A 26,429-nucleotide genomic window follows, 5' to 3' on the forward strand; every position below is an offset into this window, starting at 1 on the left:
CTGTGTCCTCAGTTTACCTTCCCTGTGGCTTCTTAACTAAGCCCTCCTTTCCCACATATCAGACAGAACTGGCAGCCAGGACAGTGAGATGGCTCTTCTTACACTGGACATGCAGCCACGGTCTCCCATCCTTTGAGATTCATTCCTGATCTGCTTGGTGGCATACTGGTGGCATCTGAGGGTAAGCTCTACAGCCAAAGGTCCTCAATCATCTCTCAAACCTGCTGGGTTTGTGACTTTGGGAGGCTGCAGCTGTTGACTGGGGAGGCTTTAAGAGTCATATGGCCAGCTGCCCAAGACAAGGGCAGAGTCACTGGGTCTGGTCCTCTGACAGATCTTTTTATTTTGCAAAAGCCTAAACATTTGCCTTCTTCCAAAACAGGACTTGGATTAGAAAATGCTTTTCCTTGGGCAACTGTAAGATGAGCCCTGTGATGTCTTGTTTGAGCCAGGCCAGCGTGGTGGTGGGCTGGGGTAGGGTGGGCTAGGAGAAGTGCTTCAGAGAGATGACCCTTGCTGTCAGCAAATCCAGAACATGTAAATCGAGCCAGAGGTCATTTTTGAAAGTGGAGGCAAATTCGAAACACCCAATAGTCCTCACTGCCTTTTCCAGTTGAATTTTGCAGCAGCTGTGACTTCAACGGCACATGTTTTTCATCAGGACCATGAAAACCGATTGTGGTATGAAAATCAAAGCAGTCCTGTAAATAGTGTAAGACAAGTCCTGCTAATCATGCCTCGTGGTCTTTGGTCTTGCCTTGTCCTCATTGTCCTGGACCGCCACTGTAAATACTGACTCATCCTGGGTTCTTGCCTCATGTCAAGAGGCCAGGCTTATAATAGATCTCTACAAAGAGACCTGCTTCCATTCCGATTCCCTTCACCCCAAACCTTCCAAAGCCCGGGCAGCAACTGCCCCTCTAACTCTGGGTGCCATGGCAAGTCAGTGACTGCCAGTGCGAGTCTGGCTGGCTGTTGTACCCTGGGCGATGGTGGCCTGGCTCTCTGGTATGGCCTTTACGAACATACACGTGTTTATAATGGTTCGTGGACAGTCCTGCTACACATGCCAGTCCTTGAGCAGTTCTGGTTTGTTTTCAGGGTGAGGCTTGGGGTGGGGGTGCCTGAGCTTATAAAATGAGGAATTAGCATACCAGAGATACAAAGTCCTGATATCAAGCTGAGAACACAATGTCACATGCTGACAGCTTCAGACACAGGCCCCTGTCTTCCTTAGGCTGGATTCCATGGCGCTCTGCACACCAATCTCAGGCCAGCATGACCTGACTTGGTTGGGGCTGTTTAGGCTTGTGTCTAGACTGTGTGTTAGGCAGCTTGCCTCCTCACCTATGAGAAGGCTGAGGTTGTGGTCTAGGCATTGCTAAATTCAATCAAAAGCTGTTGTAGAAGGACTTCAGAGACCACTTCTACACATCAAAGACCTGGGATGGAATCTGGTTCCTGCCAAATCATAGGGTGTTTAAAAATTCTAAAGTGGTCAGGATTACCTAGCAGTTCTTTGCCCTTCTGAAGCCCTCCGAGTGGGTCTTCTGGAGCCTGGTCAGTTCCTTTGGGGTCAGGGCAGCTTGTAACCAGTTACTGTAATTTTGGGGGCCAGTTTTTACTCCCCATATGCAAGTGTCTCTGGTTCCCTCCCGATGCCCCAGTACAGTGCATAAGAAGGCAGAGGCAGCTAGCACAGGGCTGGCTGGTTAAGGAGCGGGAGGGAGAGGGTTCCAACAGCCTCAAGCCTCTTCAGCCACAGGGCTGGTTTGCTCTGCTGGCCTTCCATCTGAGTGGATGCCTCTATCATATGCCAGGCGGTTTCCCATTCCCCTTTGAGGGAAGATCCCAGCTCATATGCATCCACCTTGGCACCCCCAGTTTCCCGTTGAGTATTATGCACACAGCAGCTCAACATAGATTCCTCAGATATGGGGAGTGCTTCAGAACAATATAATTTTATAACAGAAGGAGTACACACAATTGTTACAGAGAAGAGCAAACAGGGGCAGGTTGGGTTGCAATGGCCCCTTGCTATGATGTGGAATCATGGTATGTCCACACAGGATTTTTTCTTGAAGCCTCGCAAAGGTTGAGATTAGGATGGCCCATCCTCAGTGTCTGGTGCTTGCCTTCCACAGGCCCCATTACGGGCGAATTCCAATAATTCGTAATGAATGAAATCTGCTCTGAGGACGCCTGGCAGTCTAAAAGCTGGCAAGCAAGTCATTTCACGTGTTTCCTCTCTGGCCGACGCTGCATACATCGATTGTAAGCCACTGATGAAAGCCTGGGGGGTTATGCGCTCACGGGGCCACTGAGAAGGACTGGGATGAACTGGCTGAGCAGCAGCAGGTAGTAGGTGTTAGGAACTGAGGAATAGGATGCTGCAGGGAGCGTGGATGCCCGAGCAGAGCCCAGCCCTGCGTTCATCTGGTCTGATCATCTCCTTCTGCCTGTTATGCTCACACAGAAGATCCTCCAGTTACTCTGCCCAGGGCAAGCAGGAATCGAGTGGAGGTGAGGATGTGACGGCAATGGGAAGGCCCGTGGAGGGTGCAGGGATCTGACTGTAGCCCTGGCCACAAGAAGGGATACTTGTCAGCTCACCTGCTAGGGGGAAGTGACTGCCTATCTGATGGTGATGAGTCACCTTTATGGTCACAGATGGCTTTCCACTGCTTAGTAAGGAAAAGGGGAAAACCCAAAGGAGGTATGGGGTCTAGGCTTTAACACATGGGGGTGGGGTGTGCCTCAGGGTTTCCATACAGCATCATTAGGCTAGACCCAGGGTCTAGTTATAGGCCCAAGGACCAAGATCACCCTTAGGACATCAAATCTTTGGAGGCTTAAAACACTTATTTCCCTGTTGAGTTTCTCGGGGGGCTATGATGTATCGCTTACCAGGTAGTAAATAAGGCCTTTGGGGGTGAATGCTAGACCTCAGTGTCTAGGGGCTGCAGCCCATGACTTCCACAGCTGCCTGGGGAAACACTCATTGGTTTTTGGGCATAGCTTTTGGTCACCCAGTGCTCTGGGTCTTTGTCCTCCAGGCTAGGTGCATACAGGTAGCTCTTGGGGCAGACTGAGGGCCTTCTCCATCCTCTCCACTCATGACAGGGGCACTAGAGAGGTCAGGGAGCAAACAGAGGAGGAGGGGCATCCACAGGGCTCACCCCACAGCAGCTCAGGGGCCTGCAGTGCCCTCCTGGCAAGTGCTCACAGCTCTTTGGCCCTGGGTGTCAGTTACAGACAAGAACAAGGAAAGACAGAAGGGGCTTATGTACAATGTGGACAAACGACATCCATTCATGAAGTGGGCCCATTCAAATACTGGGCTGTGAAATCCATTCAGTGGGTCCCAACCCATATTAAAATACGTAAAATCAGAGAGGGTCACATGGGGCCAGGGGAAATACTATTTTGTGAAACTTCTGAATATATACACTGAATTAGGATGTAAAATGAATATCTTGCTGTGGATTGTGGTTAAAAAAAAAAAAATCTAGAAGCCATGAGTATAAGGGAAGGAAAGCGGCTGCTACATGCTAGACCCCATATTGCGTGTATTCATCTCTGTTGATTTCCATTGATTCCGAACGGCCCCACTATCCGGTTGGTGTCTTCATTTTGACTAACGAGAAGCCAATGACGCAGAGATACCCAGTGGCTTTTCTAGGGTCACACACTAACAGGAGGTTATGCTATCAGGATTCCAGGGCTGCTGACTCCGAAGGATACACTCTTTCCTTCCCACCCTGCCATAGTTTCCAGTAGAGTGAACACTAGCCATTGAGGTGAGAAGTGGGCTCCATCCCTGGCTCTACCAAATGAATGATTCTTTCATTTCCTTATCTATAGGGGAATAAGAGATAAAATTGCTTGATTTGGCTCTCCCCACACCAAATATCATTTTAGCTGAATGTTCTTCTCATTCACCTAAACTTTTATTAGACTAGCCAACTACCCAGTAATGAATTTCAAGAACTACTCATGGCCAATTTTCATTGCCCCTGCATTCCTTCCATAGATGCTCAGATGGACCTCTAGGGGTACTGGTACCCCTGCCCTGGGTAATCTCTCAGTAGAATTATGACTGTGATAACAAGGCACAAGAGAGATGAACCTAATCATCTTGCTTGCCCATTTGGTTCTTTGAAGTTTAGTGAACCTTCATGAAACCTGAGGCTTGCTTGGAAGGAAGGAAAGGACTCCAGGAAAGGTATATGTAGTTCACCCAAGTGACATTGGAGGTGCCATGAATGTTCCCTAAATAATGAGTCCCAGAAGAACAAAGGGTACCCAGAAGCTTTCTTCACCATGGATGTCATCAGGAAGCTGAAAACTCTCTAGAGTTGTTGCCGAGAGCTATAAAATGGGATGCCTTAGATCCAAATGCAATGGATGTGGGAACCGAGCCTGGGGATGCTCGAGACATTCCAGCTGTTTACTTGCTGTGTGACCTTGGATAAGCCACCTTACCTCTCTGGGTCCCAGAAGCCTCATGTGTAAAATGAAGGGGTGGTTTCTAAGGCAACTGCTAGGTCAGGTCTATTATTATCTGTCACTGTTTGTTATTACTATTGCTTTAGTGCCAACCCACCCACGTAACTCATAGGTAGTTTCTCAAGTGGGAAGCAGTAATTTAATAAATGACTTCTCCTTGTGCTTTGCTAGAGGGGTTCCCTCCAAGTCTTAATAAGCATTATCAGAGGCACTGCATATGCCTGAGGCAGCTTCTTCTTCTCCTTCTTCTCCTTCTTCTCCCCTCTTCTTCCTCCTCCTCTTCTTCTTTTTGGTATTTTAAGACAGGGTTTCTCTGTGTAGCCTTGACTGTCCTGGACCTCACTCTGTAGACCAGGCTGGCCTCGAACTCATAGAGATCCGCCTGCCTCTGCCTCCTGAGTGCTGGGATTAAAGGTGTGCACTGCCACCACCGCTGCCTGGCTGTCTGAAGCTTCTATATAGCTCCTCTGCATCTCCAGATTTGACCTAGGATCCTAAGAATGATGGACAATATCCTTCCATCCTTCAAATGAACAGACAACTGGATATTCACACACTCAATGAGCTCATGGCCTGGAGCTGGCTGGTTCCTGTAGGGGTAAAGAAATGCATGCGAGCAGGGCCCTGGCCCTTAGGGAACACATAGACATTTGACTCCGGGTCAGAGGGCTGTATGCTAGCCCTGGAAGGGAGCTCGGTGCTTTGCTTTTACTCTTGGCCCGAGTCCTCCTTGGCTCGCTCATTTACTGCCAGTGAGAAAACTTTCTTTTCTGCTCAGAGCTATGCCAGGGCATTATGGAGCAGGCCAGACGTCTAGCATCTTTAATAACAATAATAACAATAATAATAATAATAATTTGCATTTATACAAGGCCTTTCATTGGGGATCTTAAAGCGTATCACAAACAATAATTAATTTTCATTCGCAAGTCTGGGAGCCAGCTAGGTAGAAGACCCTGTATTTCACAGGTACAGGATACTTTGCTGTACCCTGAAGCATGTTGGGAGGCCTTTTTGCCTCTTAGAAACCCAATCCCCAATCTCTGGAGGCCAAAGTTAGCATCAGGCTCTGCAATGGCGTTTCCCGTGTCCACCATCCCCCAGCTATCCTGCCTTGGCTGACGGCTGAACACCAACCTGGCGCTGGAGAACCGGCGCTGGGAGAGATCTGAGCAGCTGTTTGAGGCAGGGCTTGCCCTAATGGCACTGGTGAGGGCTGACACTCTTGGGTGCCTTCTGGGACAGACAGCTCAATACTTGCATAGAACTTGTCCATTTCTGTGGTAGGCCTGAGTTTTGCGGGTCATGCACACAGTGGTTGGGTGGCCAAAAGCTGTACCACCGGGTCCTGCCTCTGTGAGTGTTACGGGGAGTCTCCTGAGTGTTTCTGGCTTTGGTATTGCAGTCTGCCAAGTTACAGATGCAGCTCTTCAGACTACTTTGCTGCATCGCTGGAGGCCAACTCTAGTGCTTTCTGGGCTTATCTTGGGGCAGGTGGATGCATCATCTCAGTGACACAGAAAAGCCCCGAATTCCCCTTTAATGGCTGACAGAGTGGATGTGCTCTCTTCTTAAGAATCTATTATTTTTCTATTTTAGTGCTGGGGACTGACCCAAGGGCTCGACACTCACTAAGCAAGAGCTCGACCACAGAGTTGTACACTTCTCCTCCTACTCTCTTTAGGTTTTAACATGTTATTTAATTACTTTATGGGCATGGGTATTTTGCTTGCATTTGTGTCTCTGTACTACATGCATGACTGGTGGCATACAGAATACATACAGAAGACATTGGATCTCCTGGAACTGGAGTTAGAGACGGTTGTCAGCCGCCATGTGGGTGCTGGGAATTGAACCTGGGTCCTCTGGAAGAGCAGCCAGTGCTCTGAACTGCTGAGCCAGCTCTCCTGCCTTTCCCACAATTTTTTTTTTTTTTTTAAGACAGGGTCTCATTATGTAGCGAATTTACTATTTAAACTACACTGGCCTTGAACTCACAGAGATCTGCCTGCCTCTGGCTCATAAGTACTGGGATCAAAGGCGTGCGCCACCAACCTATGGTTCTGTTCTTTATGCAAAAACGGTCAATTCCCATGAATTCTAGTTTCTGTAGAGGATCCTGACAAACAGTAATCTCTTTAGTTTTTTGCTCTTTATGCTTCTCTCTCATTCTGTCCATCCGCTCCACTTCATTGGAATACATGTTTGGTATTGCACTTAGAAAAGGGTGCATCACGGTGATCTGGGAACCAATACAAAGACAAGAGAGGCACCCGGACCTGGTGAGAGGCAGAGGTGCACATGGAAGCCTCTGCAAAGTTGATCTTTCAAGAAGCTAGCTCTCCTGGAGACGATACCACCCCTCTCAAGTGATTTCTGGATCCTGCTGCTCTGTTGACTGTCCGAGAGGGCACACACCCTCTTCTACCATGAGTCCCTTGTTTGAGTGAGAGTTTTGTCACAGTGGCCTACCATGGAAGGAATTTTGGGCATGCATCCAATGCTGTTTTCCTAAAAACTGCTCCCCAGTTAGTTTGAGGCTTGGCTTGTGGGGGTACAGACACTTTCTCTTTTGCCTTTGCATGATTCCTAGAGCCAGAGGATCATTCTGGCCTCGGCTTGGTCTGGCCGTTCATTGGGACAAGACTGGGAAAGGACAGGGACTGGAGATGGAGCTTCCTGGTTCTTCTATGGCCAGGGAAACACCCTGCAACTGTGCTGCAGTCAGGGAAGAACCTGAGCGTTAGCATCAGAACGCAGTCCTGATACGGGCCTATCACCTTCTCTCTGTGCGTTTGGGGAAGTGCTTGGGTCTCCACGCGTTCCTCTGCTTAGGTGATAAAACCACACCGCCAGCCACAGAAGAACTCCAGCCACCTTGGTTTTCTTTTCACCCTCACTCTGTGACCTGAATCTGTGTGTGTGTGTGTGTGTGTGTGTGCGTGTGTGTGTGTGTGCGTGCATGTGTCTGAAGGCTAGCAGTCAACTTTCAGATGTCCTTCTTCAGGAGTTGTCCACCTTGCCTCTTGATTCAGGGTCTCTCACTGGTGCCTGAGGATTGTCATTAGGTTCTGATCACTGGTCCCAGGGATCCCCTGTCTCTGCCTCTCCAGTACTGGGATTTTAAGTGCACATCACCGTGCTTGGCTTTTTATGTGGGTGCTAAGCCTCAAACTTAGATCTTCAGGCTTGCGAGGCAAGCACTTTACCAAATGAGTCTTCTCCCTCCTTGAAACCATCCAGGGAGAGCCGGACCCACTGGTCTAACTGGTGCCTGGTACCATGTAAGTTTCCAGTGTTGGCTGGTTAAGTGAGTGAACTAACTTGGCACTTGGTATTTTGCAATCTATAATGTGCTTTTAAAAATAACTTCATTGTAATCAAATAACAGAATGTAAAGAATTGATCCTGTTACTCACCCCTACAATAAATAGATCCTGTTATACTCTACGCCACAATATCCATGGACAAACAGGCTTGGAGTGAGGCCAGAACTGGCCACTGTCAGGCAGGGACCTGTATGTAGGCAAGTGCCCTGCCAACAGCACATGACTAGTCTGGGAGGGTCTTTGGTGCCTTCTGTGGCCAATGAAGCTCAGACATGGGACAGGAATACCATGGTCTGTGGTGTACCGCGTTCTACATGATAGGACCCTCGGGTGCTGCTCAACCCTGTGCACGGCCACCACAGCCTCCTTCAGCAACATCAGGAGCCTGGTGGCTGGAAGGAGTGCATTTACAACCTCAGGCCCTGGGCACAGTCACAGGCCACATGCTACCAAACATGGCCAGTCCCATACTGAGCACATTTGCCCACCTTGCTATGTCCCCATGGGGTGGATGGTGCTGAGGAGCATGTCTGCCTTTCATCTTCACAACCCCATCAAGGCCACGAAGAAGGAAGTGCTGTATCCACAGGACATGGTTGTTCCTTAGTAGGGTACTCTATACATGTTAAGGGCTCAAGACAGTGATGAATGACATTCCTTCTCCTTCTACAGTCTTTTCAAACTGAGAATAAGGACAGCACCCAGCCTCTCTTTCTTCCTCCTCCTCTAGCCTCTGGGAGCCCATGTCAGATGCAGGCTGAGAAGTGGAAGATGGAAATCTTTCAGACATTCGTTCACATACTTGTCCAATGATAATTCCCAGCCTGAACTGAGGAGTGGAATCAGATGTGACCACAATGCAGGGTCCATAGGGAGCTCACCACAGCCTTCTACAAACAGTTCTGACAGCACACTGTGTGGGGGTGGCTGGTGTCCCAGTAGGATGCATGTAACCCAATGCCTCAGGAATGAGGTCAGCTCCAGCCAGGAGGAGCCCATCCACTTTGGGCCTCAGAGCACACTTCTTGATGCTGTTAGATGCTGCCTTGAGATAGTACAAAGAGGAAAACCATGTGCATTCCTCAAGCTGAGCTAGTTTTAGGTCAGAAGGTGGCAAGGAAGGGCCATCATGAGGACCTGAACTAAAGAGGCCTGAACAAGAGAACCATGTCTCTGCTCCCAGCCACAGAACACCCAACCTCCATCCCTAAACCTGGGAGCCATGTTCTTATTGCAGTCTTGCTTTGGGTGGGTGGGGGTCAGGAATGAAAGGATGTTACCAGTGACCAGGCCTGTTAGCTGTGATCTCAAAGGCAAGGCCACGTACTGTCAGTGAGGGTCATATTATGGGACTGTAGACACACGGGGTGGGTGTCAGGAGCTGCTCCTGCATCTGTGAGTACAGCAACTGGTGCTGCCGTGGCAGAAAGTGGGGACTGATCCAAAGCCTGTGCTCAGCTTGCTCAGCTGTGTGTTCACCCCCAGCCACAGCACCAGAGCAAAGGAGCAGCTTGATTCCAAGATCTCAGTGAAACTGTAGCAGGCCAAAGTGGGCAGAGGCAGCCTCTCCTAGAGAGGATGGACCATTTCAAGTTTTGGTCATTAAAAAGCTGGTATAGAACAGAGGCACAAGAAGCAGATTTACCGGGAAATAAATTCTAGAAATGACAACCTTGTTTGCGTTGGCTTTGAGCGAGAGAAGGTGAAAAAGATTAGGTGCTTCCTAGTTCACATGTTAGAGCCCCTTCCGACCCCTTGCTGGTCTTCTTGCCAGGGCTCCCCAGTCACCTCACCACCTTTGGCTATCTTCCCCATCCCGCTGCTCAGACTGGGAGACAAGGCAAATTCAAACAGAGCAGGGGTGGAGAGGGTTGGGCAGGCATCTGGGCTCTTGAAGACAGCATGCGGTTCCCTTACCCACCATGTTTACCAAGCGGATGAGTCAGTATTCAAATCAGCATTTCCGTGTGGGGACAAATGGGTGTCCCACCTTGAACCAAGCCACTGAATACAGTCAGTTCCACGTGGCCAAGGAAGGTCCCCCAACCTCCCTACCCTGCCTAAAACTGGTAGACACCATGGGTGCCAGAGCCACCAGACCAATGAACAAATACAGACGTGTAGCAAAATAAACTTTGTAAAAACACAGCAGAATAAGCTCCCTACCCTTTGTGCAGTTCAACAATGCAGAGCATGTCCTGTATTGCCAACTATGGGGAGGAAGTACGGGACCCTTTTCCTAGTCAGCTCTTCATCGGTTACTTTGGGGGCCAGAAGCCTTGTTAAGACTTCAGATCTCCTCCAGTTTAAAGGTCAGCACATATTCTGTAAAAAGCCAGACACTAAATATTTTCAGCTTGTTAGGTCATATACTCTGTCACAGTTCAAGTCTGCTCTGTACTGATCATGGCTTTAGACAAGATGCAAATGGATGGGGGTAGCTGTGTTCCAATAAAACTTTATTCCTAAGAACAGGTGCTGGCAGTATGGGCCTCTGACTGTCCACTGCGTCCTTCTCTAGTCTGCACCTTCTCTGTATAGAGGAGGCGAGGTGAGGTGACTCCTTCAGGGAAGTACGTGGCTGTCCAAGACTGAGTTTGCAAGGCCTTGTGTGGAGGTCAGAGCAGGCCCAAGAGCTGCCCAAGTTGAAGAGAAAATGGCCACCTGGATAACTGGAGATTATCAGAAGGGACCAAGAACAGAGTGGAAAATCACAGGTTCAACATCTCTGTGTGGCTACAATCTGTCGAAGCTGGGACAGCCACTTGCAGGGATGGAAGCAGGGGCTATGGGCTGCCTAGTGTATGCTGCTCGTGGTCATTTCTCAGGGAGACTCAATCTCAAAGCGTCTCAGGAGAAGGGCCGGGAAAAGCGGCCAAGAGGAACTGGAAAGCTGCGCTGTTTGTCTGTGAACGGTATGAGAAGAAAGCAGCAAATTCGTTTTTTTCCAGTCAGCAGTGAGTCCGGCACCCAACAGCACAGAAACGGTCAGAGAGGACAGGCCCTCTTGTCCAGGCTGAGAACAGGTTGTTTTGGCTGTCAAGCATTTTCAAAACAAGTTTTCTTGGTCTCATGACAGGTTGAGGCAAGAACAAGAAACAGAAAAGAGTGGAAGATCCCATGATCACGCTCAGGGCTTCCACGTGGGCTGGCTCTGCCTGCATGGTCAAGTTTGCTTCCAGAACATTCCGAGAAAACTGGTCTTAGGGGTAACAGCACCTTGCCAGTGACACCATTTAATGGAGCGATTCCTCTAAGAACGCTCTGGCAGCTGGATAATCATTCTAGTCCAGGAGGAATAAGAGGTCAAAGTCACTCTTAAACCCAAGGGTACGCCTCTGCTCAGACCTCCGCCCTGTTCTGTTTTGATTCTCACCTCAGGTTACGTGGACAGTCTTCCCTGAATCTGAGGTTAAGGACTATCTTCTCTACGGTGGAGTTTTCCATCCCAACCACAGAACACTTGGTCAGGGTGGGGCAGGGAAGGCAGCAAGGAAGTATGAACCGGGCAGGCCAGGATCAGCCTGGTCTTAGGAAATGCCACCAGTTCCTACCAGCACCGTCTGTTAGGGCTTAACAACTGTCTTCAGGAGAGAAGTGCAAAATCCTTCTCTGAGTGTGGTGTCTCAAAGGACAGTGCACCAGACGGAGCCTGGGGACGGCTTATCATACAAGCCACAGAAACCATTCAGACACAAGGGTCCTGGGGATTCTCAGATCGCCTGAATAATCACTAGGGGCCGCAAACAGAAGCCAGAGGAGCTGTTGATGGGGCAGAGCACCTCCCTTCTGAATTGTCCTCTCATTGTCTCAGAGTCCCGGAGCAGTGCTCAGTGAGTCCATTAGCTTTGGTGGGGGCTGTCTCAAATCCAGGAAGAGGGTGCTCACTCCACTCTGACCCTGTGGGATAAGTTGCTAGACCACAGAGGCTTGTTCTGCTAACTGTCTGCAAGAATGTTCTGAGGAGAAAAATCCTCCACCCGACTTTCACGCTAGAGACGTGAAGGTCTGAACTGTGTGTTCAGGTCCACAAAGAGCCTGGAGAGATGTGCAGACCAGCACAGGACATTCCTCCTGCTTCACATCCATCCCCACTCCCACACAGTGGGGACCATCAGCACTGCTGTCTCTGCCCAAGGTCCACTGGGTGGGGCTTTTATTACCTGAAAGACCGGAAGAGCAAATCCTGCTTTTAGAAACGCAGACTGCTCTGGCTGACCACTTCTGCCTGGACTGCCCACCAACACAGGAGACCCCATGACAGTCCAACTCTAGATAAACAACATTTGACTTTTTAGTGTAAATATGTTCTGCAAGGGAGAGAGACACTTTTATGAACTTATTTGTGACTTATCAAGCTTTACTGGGCACCCTGCCTTTTGAACTGCTCCATCTGGCAGCTCTATTTTTGTGTGAATGTGTATGTGTGGGTTCATGTGTGTGTGTGGGCCCGTGAAGACTGGAGGCCAGCCAGGGGTGTCGTTCCTCAGTGTTGGCTACCTTTTTTTTTTTTTTTGAGATAGGGTCTCATTGGCCTGGAACTTACCAAGAAGGGTGACCAGCCAGCGAGTCTCAGGGATCTACCAGTCTCTGCCTCTCTAGTGCTACAAGCATGTGCCACTGCAACTGGCTTTTTAAATGTGGGTTCTGGGGATCAAACTCTGACAACCTGCAAAGCTGGCACTTTCTGGCCATCTCCCCAGTCCTTCACCTGGCAACTGAACACTAGAGAACCAGAGTAGGTTTGGACATGAAAGGGTCAAAGGGTCCACTCTAGAGCTTGACGTGAAGACATGATGCTTTTACTGCCTTTATTTCCATTTCCAAGGTTATGAAGGATCTAGTAGGATTTACTTACCTACATTAAGGTAGGCCTGTGCATCAGTATGTAAGCCTTCAGGGAAACCTTACTGCACACAGAAAAAGGATCGAATGTCTCAGTTAATAACAGCAGCTACCATTAGCCAGCACTACGCCAGGTACTATGATCACCTCCCTATCAACACTTACATTCTGACTTGTACGCTGTACGTTGTGCAGTTAAATCCCTGGAAGACCTTAGTGTTTGGCCATTAGTGACTGGCCACGCTAGTTGGGGTTCTCTGAAATATGGGTATATGGGTTCTGAGTTTTACTCAGAGAGCAGCAATGCTGTGTGTGTGTGTGTGTGTGTGTGTGTGTGTGTGTGTGTGTGTGTGTACACATGCTGGAGTCCCCAGGGCTCGGCACATGTTCTGTATGTCGTGACTTCCTAGGTCTTTGCTGAATGGATTGGCAATCCTTACCGTAACTGCTATGTCCTGTTTCTCTCTGCTGGGCAGCCTAGCACTGACCTCCACGGGACACAAAGCAATGAATTACCATTTTCCCCTCAGAAGTGACTTTGGATAAAGTTTACCTAGGAACCTCTAGATCTGACTTCTGCTTTCCCGCCTTCTTTTTCCACTGGGCATGACTAAGTGTCTGGAGGATAGGAGTCAGGGGAATTTTCTGCCCACTTCTCTCTATGCACCCATCCCCTGCTCATTTGGGGGTTCCTGTGAAGGGCCAGGTTGCTTGTAGCCTGTCCCTGTAATGTCCCTTACTCTTTTCTCTCATTTATAAACCCCAATAAAAAGTTTAGCTATGCGGGTAGTTTACCCTTCCTTAAAAGTCCTTTAGACTCTCAGAAAGTTGTTTCTGCGAGAATATCCTGGGCTCATCCTGTGGCTATAAAGGCCTTCAGCCTCCTGGGTGAGCTGAAGCAGAAGGTTATTCCAAGTCACTTCATGGGTGGGTAGCGGGGACATGCAAGCCTCCTCACCCCAACCCCCCACTCCAATGTGCTGCTCCCCTCAGGGAGGAGGCCCACATGAGGCATGGGAGAGGCAGATCAGAAGCAGCTTAGGTGTTATCTTGGACCAGTTTCAGGGATGCAGGGTTCTAATCTCTGAACTGTGCATCTTGACCAAATTCTTCCAGGAAATGAAACTGATGCACAGAATGTCAACTCCATGTCATTCATTTCATTTCACTGTGACCACAATGGCTCAAGTTTAGCACGGTTCCAGCTGGCTGGACTAGCTGCTGGTTAAAGCTTTTCCTGTGCCCGACATTGTGAGCCTGGCCTCACTGTCAAGTCTACCCCCTTGCATGGTCACTCAGGCTAGCGCTGCCGATGGCTATGGAGTTTTGGGGATCACTGTGGATCACAAGAGACCTATCTACCTCGAGACTATTTTTGCTTCTTTCTACCAGCTCTGCTTGAGCAGGCACGCTCTAGTTCATTTTCACCCGTGGTCCTTGTGCCCAATGATCTGATAACAGACAAGAGAGACTCTTGTTCCCACAGAATCAAGGCCTCTGCTTGTCACCATAATCTGCGCGGGATGAATGGTCCTAATTATCCTCTGATCATCCTGTGATGCTTCCTCTTTTTTTTCTCTCTAGAATGCCTGCCTTAATGAGAAGTGATAGAAACAAGATCCCGGGCCCTCTTGCCTTGGCTGGACTCCACATCACACATGACAGCCCCGAGCAGCCCTGGTGGCACCTGTCAGAAACCAAGACACACATCTGAACAGTCAAGCCTAATTCCCAGGAAGCTGTTTGAACTTGACATCTGAAAATGTACTGCATCTAGAATTATTTTACAGGGCGTGTGTTCGGGGCATCTGTGTGCACATTCCACAGCTGAAGTGTTCTATAAATATCAGATGCAGGCTGTACAAACGGCATCACGTACACAGTGTCCTTGATTCTGTTTAGTAAGAATTCAATTTGTGTCTGACCTCTGGTAACAGGGATGGATGTTTTTCAATACGGATAAAAAACTATGACAAGCTATCTTAAACACACCTTTCACTTCAAATTCCCACAAATCTATCAGAGTTCATGGATAACAGGTAGGTACTCGCCTGCTGCTTTCAGATGAGGGTACCAAGGCCCAGAAAAATGACATGCCCTTCCCAAGATCACTCAAGAAATTAAGAGTGGTGCCTGGATGAGATCCAGGTCTCCGAGCTCATAGCCAGTATTCTTTGCCTTTTCTTTGTTTTCCTATACATGTCTTCTTTCAGCAGTTCAAAGGGAACTCTGATCCTATTAATAAACGTACATTCCTCTTCAGTGTGTTATTAAAAACCTCAAACCAGACCCTCTCTACCTTATCCTTTCTGTATATTTTTCCAAGTAAGGACAAAAAAAAATTGACTATAACTCACAAGTAATTAAGACAACCGTACCTAGTGATGGAAAACACTTTTCCCCAAGGCAGGGGGTGGTATAATTAGAACGCATGCCTGAGTACTCAGTAGTCCTCACAATGGAGTAACAAGTGGTTTTCTCCAGCAAAGATGTGGAGATCTCCCAGACCCTCCATCCCCCAGCTCTCCCCTGATAAGCCCAACCTAGGCCAGCTTCTTTTGGCTTGTGCAACTGAGGTTGAAATTCAAGCCCACACCCTGTTTTCTACTGAGAAAGCAGTATGGACAGAGAGCTCAAAACCAGCCCTCTGTGGAGCAGAAAGAAGGCCTGAGAAAAGGTGGGCTGAGGGGTCCTGCTGAGGGGATTGGCTCTACTTGGCATTCCCAGGGAGAGGGGAGGCAGGGCAAGGCTGCAAAGGCTGGTGCCTGGTACAGTCAGGGCTGTGCAGGCTCCCAAGACGCCGAGAGGCTCCTGGGATGAAGCTGTATAAGCAGTGACTGATGGCCAGGCTTTTTAATGGAGCTTATCATATCACAGCAACAGATGTCGGGCTCTAATAAATAACACGCTCTTTCTGACCTACGCAATTTGGAGAGGATGCCTGTTGTCAGGCAGAACTGGATCCCTCCCGTCCCTGTTGCTCCGTCTTCTGTCAGGAAAAACAAAGCATGTCCCTTGAAGATACTCTTCAAACCGATTCTCTGCGGAGCCATGGCTCCATGCTGTTTATTTGCTTTTCTCTCCACAGCTTCTAAGTTTCTACACCCAGTGAGGGAAAGCTTGGAGGGATGCGGGAACTCGGTCACAGAGAACCCCAGGCAGGCAGGGATGGCAGGCCGTGGCGACTGCAGCCTTCCCAAGGCCTGTCAGCACACTAGTGCTGGGTCCTCTGCTATCCTCTCAGGGTGCTCAGACAGCCCAAGGCTTGGAAAATTCCCTTTGCTCTCAAGGGGAGTTCAGTTGAGATAAGGTTGGGAGTTTTTAAAGGGAACCGGTCCTAGGAAACTGGACAAAGCAAGGGACAAGGGAGAATGTCCATGAATCAGCGCAGTAGCTGAGCTGTGTGTCTGTCCCACGGGCCCCTGGGACAGAGCTTCCTTGGAGTCTAGCCTGGGCTACTCTGCCTTCAGCCAATGATTCCTCTTATCCCTCTTTGCCCTTTGTCCCCTTTATCCAGGGGACTTGGAAAGTGATTAAGCAAAGCTTGTCACATCTCCTCCCTTCCTGATTGACTCTGCATCTCTAGATGTCAGGTGAGAGTCCCAGGAATACAGACATGAAGGGAAGGGATAAGATGAAGTAAGTCATGGGCCTGGAGACAGTCATCTGGTCCCCACCAGGGTTCCCCAGAACTTTGCCAAGATGAGGAGAATGAGAAGCACAGAGGTAGTGGGTCCCCAGCTGCCAGCTTACTAGGCATGGGGACTGGTGGGAACAGGGCTGACCACGGCTCAAGCTCCACAGAAATAAGGCATCAGCAGGTACCCCAGGAGCTAACAACAGCCAGCCAGGAGGAGTGGTTGACTCCTGGGGAAATAAACACACAAACGAGCTCCCACAGGAACCACTTGGATGCCATGCCCCAGCCTCTGAGGAGTCTCAGGCCACAGACCTCTCACCACCATGCTGTGAGGGGCCAACTGGAACCAGGATGTCCATATTGTAGTCCAGAGTCCCAGAACAACTACAGACGTCATGGAGAGGGCTGGAGAAGGGGGTGCAAATTCTGATGCCACATCTATCTCCATCTCTTGAATCAAGAGGGGGCGATCTATATTTAGATGTTTTATTTAAAGGACTAATGCATGAGACTGGATTAGAGAATTCGGTAATAAGAACTTTGAAGGAAAAAAAGCCCAACCAAACAATCCATAGTCTATTTGAGAATATTAGAGTAGCAACAATGAAAAGCCATTGAAATAATCTGTAATACACAATTAGAAAAAGATTTGCTAAAGACAAAGTTCTTCTGCACAGACAACTGGATGTCAAAGGGTAAGAGAGTACAGGGAAAAGATAACACATGGGAAACCATGGACTGCTCTGGGAGGGTAAGAAAACTCTTTCTGACCTTGGGACAGGAGGGGAAATGGAAAATGGTTTGGGGAGGCACATGATGGATTATTCCTGTGTGTTGTCTAAAGAGTTATTTTTGAACTATCTTTAGTGATTCCTTTTATGTTATGGATTTTTGTGTGACAAACCATTGAAGTAGTTGCTTTGGGGGTTCAGCCTTATTCTAAGCTCCTCAGGCCTCTGCTAGGTCCGACCTGATGCTGTACACAATGGAATTCAGGAACACTCATGCCATCTATGTGTAGGTCTCACTGACCAGATGGGACTGTAAAAAGGTTGCCCCCTCCAATCTTCTAGATATGTATAAGTTACCTTCACGATACTAAGGTATCTTATTTTGCCTTTTGTCTTTTAAAGTGGTTATTTCATACAGATTAAGCAACTGAGGGTGAGATAGAAATCCTTAGGAGTCAGGAGCCTAAGATTTTAGATCTCTGGTCAGGTCGCTGGGGTTTGGAGCTTTTGACTGTGGTATGCCTCAGTGTTGATGCCATTACCTGTTTCTATGAAAATCTGTACTTGGTAAGGAAGCACACTGACAGCTAACATCTACTGCATGCTCACCACACATCAGAGTCAGTCAGACATCCAATACATTACCTGAAGAGCAGGTAGAGTTCTAAGAGTCTACACTCCCTGTAACAGCTGAGGTACTGAAAGCAGAGGGTCCCATTCCGGCAATTAGGCTGTCTTCTACAGTACCAATGGCTTGACGAAAGGGGGACTGACTGACTCAGTGGAATGGGCCCTTTAAATCTGGGTGTGGAGCTCAGGGACACAAGGCAGAGACTGGAAATACGAGGAGGATTTGTTGTACTGCTGTGGGCTTAGAAATGGAGAGGCTATAAAGCAGGGAAGGAAGCCAGCTTCTAATTACTGAGGGTGATCTCGAGGTGACATCTAATAAGGACACAGGGACCTGAGTCCAACTACCCCAGGGAACAGAACTCTGCCAACATCCCGAATCAACGTAGGGAAGTCTTAGCCTAAATCTTAATTGCAGCTGTCTGGACCCATGCATGGTATGTGGGCCTCCTAGCCCATCGAAAGTGCAGTGTAAAAACCTGTGGTGCTTGATGGGAAGTTTGTGGTAACCTGTTAGACAGCAACGTAGAGACCCATAAGCCCTATGTGACATGCAGTGACCCTTGAAGCAAGTCTTTACCAGTTTATAGACAAGGAGTCAAAGACTCAGGAAGATTATGCATTTCCCCACAGTCGCACAGCCAATGAATGGTAGAAACAGGGCTGAGCCAGCTGCCAGGACTTCGGGGTCATTGCCCTTCAAGTGCCACATACATTTCCTCTCTGCAGCGTGCCACTGAGATGCCAGTGCCCCGTGAAAGGGGACTTAGGCTAACAGTGAAGGGAGTGGGGACTGTGTCCATCCATCTGTCTGTGAATGCACAGTGAGGCCAGAGCTCAAGTTGCTGAGCCCTTGCTGTACAAGAAGCTAGCTATGTCCCCTTGGGAAATCTTCTTTATCTACATGAAGGGACAGAAGAATTTCTGCAGGGCTGCTGCAGGGGTGATCCTATAAGAGAGAGGATTCACTGTCACCAGTTAGGTCTACTGGGAAAGCAGAAGCACCTGAATGTCGTTTGTCAAAGACTCTAAGTCTCAATGTTCTTGGCCTATACAGTGGATATGAGCTTTCTGATGGTGTTTCTCAAAAAGGTTTTAAAAATAAGTTTCTTTTGGGTGGGGTGACTCACCCCTTTAATCCCAGCAAATAGAGGGGCAGAGGCAGGTGGGTCCCCGAGTTTGAGGTCAGTCTGGTCTACATACAGAGTTCCAGGACAGCTAAGGCTAGACAGTGAGATCCTATAAAAAAAAATTTCCCCCTTTGGCAAGGAAATGATTCCCTATTCCCTTTGGCAAGGAAATGATTCCCTATTACCTGTATCTACAAGCTCTGGCTGTAGATTTCCTTTGGCTAGAAAAAAATTTTAAAGCTATTTGACTGTTAAAAGTCAACTTATTGTGGAATTCACATGCAAAACCAAAACATATAGCTATCATAGTACAAAGGCTAACTGAGGGTATGAAGAGGCTTATCTTGTTTTAGATTTAGGATTTTTACATTAGGTATGAAACACTGTAATATTAATAATAGCTATTATTAATATTAATTCACGTGTCAAAGTAAAGGTTATATTTACTGCATATGTAATCAAAATATATGAAGAGATAGTTAAGAAGCCAACAAATGATATAAGGGAGAGAAAGAGAAAAGAAAAGAATACTTCAATATATCAAAAGAACACAAGAAGAGGAACTAAGAACAGGGGAAATAGGACTTAAGCTTAATGAGCTCATTTGTTATATCAAGTATAAACAAACCAAATAATTCTATTAAAGGACATAGACCATCAGAATAGATTAAAAAAATCAAAATCTATAAAAGGTTTCAGGACATACAGATATATAGAGATGAAATAAAACAAAAAGGGATGAAGGAAGACAGCATACAAAATATGTAGAAAAACAATCTGGTACAACTATTTTAACATTAGGGAAGACTTCTAGTTAAAAAGCCTTACCAGATACAGGCATTCTGTAATGGCAGAAGGACCAATACATTAAGAAGACATAAGTAAAATCGTCACACCGTAGACTATTGTTTTTCCTCCCTAGGAGCTGTGGTTGGCCACTGTTTTCTGGAACAGCATAGAGCACTGTACTAAATAAGACTAGCCCAGAAAAATATCACAACTTCAAAATCAAATATGGATTCTACTAGATGCATGTTACTTTCAGACCACTACTTGGTTCAAAAATTATAAACTGAGCCATTATAAGTTGGAGACAGTCTTTACATGAAAATCTGTCCACAGCATTGTAAATTATACTACAATAAAAAGATAATTACGGCAAGCTTTTGCCTTTAAAGATCTCACCATTTGGTTATGGAAAGAGACATATATAAAGATGTAAAAATTAAAAATAGCATAAAAGAGATTCTAGAGAAACATGTGAGCAGAGTAGAGGCCTGGAGAGAAGGTGGTGGAGGGCTGCCTGGGAGTTGAGTCTATGAGGAAACCCATATGGAAGAAGGCTGGAGGAGGAGGGGACCCGAGCTGTGAGCACAGGCACCGAGAGACGAGCAGAAGGGACACTTCCACTGTTCAGTGTGCTACCTCACTGACTGTCCCTTCCTAGCAAGCCCATTTAGCAGAGGGGAGTACAGCCCTGTCTTCAGAGATGAAGTTCAGAGAGATCATGCAGTCCGCCCGAGGCTACAGAGCTTATAGGATTAAACTCTGTGGTCGGAACTGGGGCATGCATAACCCCGAGCCTGTGCCCACTCACTTTGGGGTATTGTACTTGTTGAGGGCAGAAGTGGCTGGACTGACATCAGCAAGAAGCACTGTGGTAGGAAAAGCCCTGGCTTTTCAGTGCCAGGAAGTATCTGTCCTTTCTTAATGCACATGCTTAGAGCAGGCTCTTAACAGGCAGTGTAAACAGCTGATTTCACTCAAAGGGCTTTGGGGCTGTTCTAAACCATGAGAGTGTTTATGTCGTGGGCAGAGCTCCCCAAGTGAATTATAGCCTTTTACGTACTGTGTACAGTATCTTCACAGGATACAGAAACGGGGCATGCAAGGAATGTTTCAGCCGGCCTTTCTTCTTGTTTGACATTTTCCTCCATGCCTTCCCACCAGTTTTCAGACAGTACCACAGGACTGTCTTGCTTACGTTTACCCATTACCTGGCCTTTGATACAGCCCCCGTGCAATTACTCAGTTCAGTTAAAGAACGGGGCCTTTAAATGATTTCTTCTAGCTAGCACAAGCTGCTGGCTGTCTCTCTTATTACATCTAAAATGGATTCATCTTCACTGAAGTAGAAGGCAGATTTCTTTAATAGGACTTCAGATGTTTTCTTTAGACCGGTGTTAACATAAAGCAAATGTGTCTTGAAAGTCTGAACCAATCTGTTAAGACAAACAGGCTTCACTTACGATATTCCTACACTGAAATCACAGGCTCGTGGTCTACAGCTCCTTAAAGATTCAATTCCTACATGCTAAAATGCCGGCTTAAGAAGTACACACACGCACACCAAGACAGCTTTGCCATGGAAACCACAAAGACATGTCTGGTTCCGACTCTGGAGCTCATACCACAAATAATGGCCCATCTTCGAAGGGCAGATCCTGTATATACAGGGAAAGACCAGACAAGTAATCAACTCCAAGACTTCAAACAGAAACCTTGCTTTCTATCTTTGTTCCACTGCACTTCAACACAGGTATTAATAGTTGTTACTGGTTACATTTATATATGTTCGTTTCTTCCCTAAATAGAATTTCAGACGTCAGTATGCTGGACAGAAAGGGAAGAAGGCACACAAGTTGCAGATTACAACTCTGGGTTGCACATAGGATTTTCGGTGGCTGGAGTGCTGGAGAAGGGCACTCAGAGTAGAACCCTGAGCCTACCATGCATGAAGGTTGTACTAGAGAGACGATGGGAAATGATAGGAGGTTCCCCCAGGAAGGCAATCTGTATCAGAACATGGGAGGTAAGAACAAGGAGTCTTCATAATCAACAAGTCTCTAGGCCTGGAAGGCCAGCTTTTGTTAGCAGGTACTTGAAAACTGTCAGAAATTTGGTATGATTCATCTCCTTGCTGGGCTCCAGGAGGCCATGGATAGTTTGCAGTTGGCTTATCATGCTATCCTCAGCACAGCACACAGTTCCTGGATCATGGTAGATGCTTGATAAATACTGGATGAGCAAATAAGAAGATGCGTACTAGACAGTCTTCATTTCTATGATTCTTTGGCTCGGTACATCCTTCAGCTGGGATCACTGGTGTGTGCATAGGAGTGATAAAGTACCAACCACACGTCACACCATGATTTATTTTTTGGGAACTACCATTTCAATCCATTGCTTCTTCAGTCTAGGAAGCCATGATTTATTTTTGGGGAACTACCATTTCAATCCATTGCTTCTTCAGTCTAGGAGGCAACGGTCTACAGACTGCTGTTGTAGACAACTAAGTCTTATCTCCCAAAAGCAATCAGCATGTTTCCAGATCAACTGAATCCTTATGACTGAAATGACTGCCGTCCCCACCAACTGTGAAGGCCAGCTGACCTCAGCCTCTACTGAGCCGCTGCTTGCATAGTGGTGTTAGCAGACAGACCCAAGGAGTCTGTGTATCTGAGTATGTAAACAAGACACACCCATGCAACACTCAGGAGAAATGTGATACAATTCAAGAGATGCAGCCTCCCATGAAAAAGTAGCTACTGAATCCATATACTGATGACTTGACTGTTTATCAACATTTGAAATCTACCTTTTTAAACATATACCAGTAGCTGCCAATGTTTTTATTATTGACATTATTTATCTGCAACTCAACTTGCTATTTAGTATTTCTCTAATCCAAATAGAAAGGTAGAGTTCTTATATATCCTACAATCAATTTACCAAGAAAAGCCACTCATGGCCAGTCTTAGTTTCAACAGAAACAGGACGAGGGGACATCAGACCCAAGTCAGCTTCCCTGTGAGGAGGTGACAGAAGAGAATTCTTTTTCAGTCTAAAGCTGGAGACAATTCTGACTTCTGATATTCTCTCTTGTGACTACTAACTCTGCCACCGTGGCATGAAGGCAGCATGGACAAGTGAAGAAGTGGGGATTGCTGTGTTTTAATCACACCTTAGAAAACAAGCCCTGGGCAGGAGTTAGCCTAGTGAGCAGTGTCTAGTCGACCCTGGACTGTATACACACACGGATCTCTGAAGAAAGAACGTTGGATCCACTTACTTTGCTCTCTTGGCCATTTCATTCCCATCCCATCTGGGGCTGTATGGGTAATTCTTTTGTGCTTGGGAGTAAAGTTGTCCACTGTTGGTGAAATGGTAGACGGACTGAAAGGTGAGTGTTGGCTGATCGCGAGGAAAAAACAGGGGCAGGTCAACTGGAAACACAGAAAAAGGAAAAGGAAGTTAAGTTAAACAGTTCAAAGTTAAGTTAAACAGTTCAAAGTTAAGAAACATTTTTTTTTTTTGGCTAAATTGGAATGTTGGGTACATGAAGGTTGGAAACAAAAATACTGCTTGAGGTTTGGGTCAAAGCTATGGAGGGAGAGACCAAGGATGCAGGGCATCGTCCCTGTCTCCAGGAGTGTAAAGTCTAGTTGGAGGCAGATCATACACGAAGTCCAGTGTCATCAGCCTGAAGCATGCTGCGAAAGCGCTGGAAGGCCATCACAGAATGCATGTGGAAGGCATCCCCAGGATGGCATCCCACACCGTCGGATGGCCTGGCCCTGCAGAGGCAGCCATAGAGCTGTGTTAAGTTTCGATTTTGCCATAGCTCCTCAAGGGTGGGACAGTGTCTTCCTCATCTGTAATTTGATGGGGAGGGCAGGATAGAGGATAGTTTTCAAGAACCAACTTGGAAAAGGGACAAAGAAGGCCTCCAATAATCTCTCTACTTTATAGGACGAGCCAACTAGACTGCCAGAAAAATAAAATTATCATTCTGCTTCCAATCAAGCAGCGGATCTCCACACTCAGCATTTTCCATTTTCCCCACATGTTACCACATGTATTTATATCTCCTAAATCAGAGGGAGCTCCTTCATGGGCCAGAACAGGGACAAATCTGAACACAGACTGGGGCTGCTGGTGCAGCAGGGCTCAGTCTACACCTCCTGCTAATGTGTATTCTATGCTTTATCACTTCATTTCGGGGTTAAGTCAACTTTTAAGAATAAGATCCCTTTTTAGTTTTAGTGGAGGTGAACCATCCCCGGAAACAGACGGTTTTAACATTCTTTGAGGTAGACAATATTTGTGTAAACCTCACCACTTCTAGGACAGAGAAGAGGCACATTAACAAATGCAATAACACTATGTATAGAATTTTCTAGCTTTGCCGAGAAAGACCGCGGTACTTTAAAACTTCACGAAGGGGACACTAGCTTGAACAAGTGAGTAAACTAGAAAGTGCATGGAGTTGATCACTCTTTCACAGACAGGCGGCAACAGGAGACAAAGCTGGGGCCACGGTTCAAATCTTTGGCTCCCCTGACACTGCCCCCACACTGCACTGAAGAAAGCTCAAAGAAGCTGCTTATAATTGTGCTGAAATTACAATGTGGTAATCCCCAGGCTCCACTGTAAGAAGGAACAAGGATGAAAACTTTAACTGTACAAGATACATATATTAAAGGAACATGGACTGGACGGTGTGGTATTTATCGCTCCCTCGGGGTTGGTAATGCTGAGTTCTCGAAGGAAATGTTAGGTTCAGGGTGAGACAAAAACAAAAAAACCCACAAAAACAAAAAACCATCAATAACAGCAGCAGCAGCAACAACAACAACAACAACAACAAACCCCAGTAAAAACCCAGCCACTGGGAGGACCCTCAGACTTCTGAGGCCACTCAACTGATGCCTGACTCAGAGACACAGGGAATTTCTACTGGTGACTCACAGCGCAACCCAAGAGAAGGGGCAAGATTGAGAATGTCCACTTTTTAGTCACATTTCTCTGTGTCACAATAAGCCAGTCTCCAAACATGTCTATTTTTGTCAAAGCAGAGCTTTTATAACATGCAGAACAATGGAAGTCTGGAAAGACAAATATCTCAACTCAGAAAACCCCTTTGGTTCATGTAACAAAGCTTGGTCCTGTAACATTTTCAGTCACTCTGGACAAATACTGCTTTCTAACCTTCTTGTATCCTTTCTGATACTCATTTAATTTCCTCTGATTAAGTTTTTAGAAATAAATGCCTGTTCGTGTAGACTTTCCTTTGATTTCAATTGCAATCGATATATTTCATTTGGGTTTTTCAAATAGAAAACAATATTCAGATTAAGTTCTAAACCAATTATTAATAATCGAAAAGTATTAAATATGCTATCTTACCTATGAAAAACAATAATTTCAAGTAATAGAATTCAGTGCAACCATTAAAAAACAGCCACCACTCAGCATCAGAAGCAGTGTAGATACTACTATAAGTTATGAAGCTACTAGCTTTTGGGAGCTTTAGAATACGTTTTTCTAAAAACAAAGAAGTTTTTAGTGTGCATGTGTGCATGTATGCATGTGTGTGTGCGTGCATCCATGTGTGTGCACGTGTGTGCGTGTGTCAGTGCTTGTGGAGGTCAAAAGACAACTTCAGGTGTCATTCTTAGGAACACCATCTACCTCTTTTGAGAAAGGGTCTCTCAAGTGGCCTGGAACTCACCAGTTAGACTAGACTAGTTGGCCAGTAGGCCCTGAGACGCCTCATGTCTCTGCCTCCTCAGTGCTGGGATTCTAAGCACATGCCACCATGCTCAACTTTTTATATGGCTCCAACTCGGGTCTTCTTGCAAGTACTTTACAGACTAAGCCATTTTCCTAGTTTCCCTGAAAGGTCAACCTTTCCAGGACTGGGGATAGTGCTTTGGCTGGTGCCAATCTCCTGGGCATACGCCATCCTTTGGCCCCAGACTCCAGAAGTGCGTCACTGCATCTGGCTGTAATGCCTTCTACTTTGTTTCCATTGTTTTGTAGAAGAAATGAATCGCTGGATTTAGTTTTTTGATATGTTGAGAAATACTTTTTACCTAGTTTTGAACTATCTTCTTTAACTCAGATGTTCATTAGTAGCAAAAACAATAAAACCATAAATATTTACTCACTTACAAAAGTAAGATCCCTAATTTTTGTGTTTTGGTTTTCCGAGACAGGGTTTCTCTGTGTAGCTTTGTGCCTTTCCTAGATCTCACTCTGTAGCCCAGGTTGGCCTTCAACTCAGAGATCCGCCTGAATTGCCTCCCAAGTGCTGGGATTAATGGCGTGTGCCACAACTGCCCAGCTCTAATTTTTGTTATTATTTAAGTACCAAGTGCTGGTGGACACTATGACCGCCCCCACCCCCCAAGCATTTATTACATGTTTCTTTCTCTATGGAGATTTGTCTAACAGTGTGTCGCTGTAGCCAGTGGTCAGGTCTGAACACTTCTGTGTGCATACAGCAACTGGATTACTAGATGAACAGGAACTATCAAAGGATTTCAGAGCTAAAATAGTTAGTCTATATGGTAATTCATATATGAGAACATAAACATTTAAAGCTATAGATTGCTTTAATAGTTATATCCTATTTAAAGTAGTCTGTAGTTAGAAGGGTGGCTTCTCTAAAAACTACTTGATGCCTAAAATGATGTCATAGCTGAAATAGCTCAGACACACTTTGCATTTTCTTATAAGATCTGAATGGTACAAATTAGTCAGAAGTTAGCAAAAACAAAAACCTCTTTTCCTTATCTCCAAATGTTTCTGTCACTTAACTTTTACTTAA

General features: G+C 46.7%; 1 protein-coding gene across 1 annotated transcript in view; it reads right to left on the reverse strand.

The window, feature by feature from the left end:
• The window catches only part of Babam2 (BRISC and BRCA1 A complex member 2), a 376,093-nt gene that overhangs the window by 5,454 nt on the left and 344,210 nt on the right, over positions 1–26,429 (reverse strand). The window contains exon 11 of the mRNA XM_036170890.1: positions 22,887–23,040. Within this exon, the coding sequence (XP_036026783.1) occupies positions 22,887–23,040 (154 nt within the window). The remainder of the gene's footprint in view (positions 1–22,886; positions 23,041–26,429) is intronic.

The sequence above is a fragment of the Onychomys torridus genome, chromosome 21 (assembly GCF_903995425.1).
Source record: "Onychomys torridus chromosome 21, mOncTor1.1, whole genome shotgun sequence".
NCBI classification, from domain to species: domain Eukaryota; kingdom Metazoa; phylum Chordata; class Mammalia; order Rodentia; family Cricetidae; genus Onychomys; species Onychomys torridus.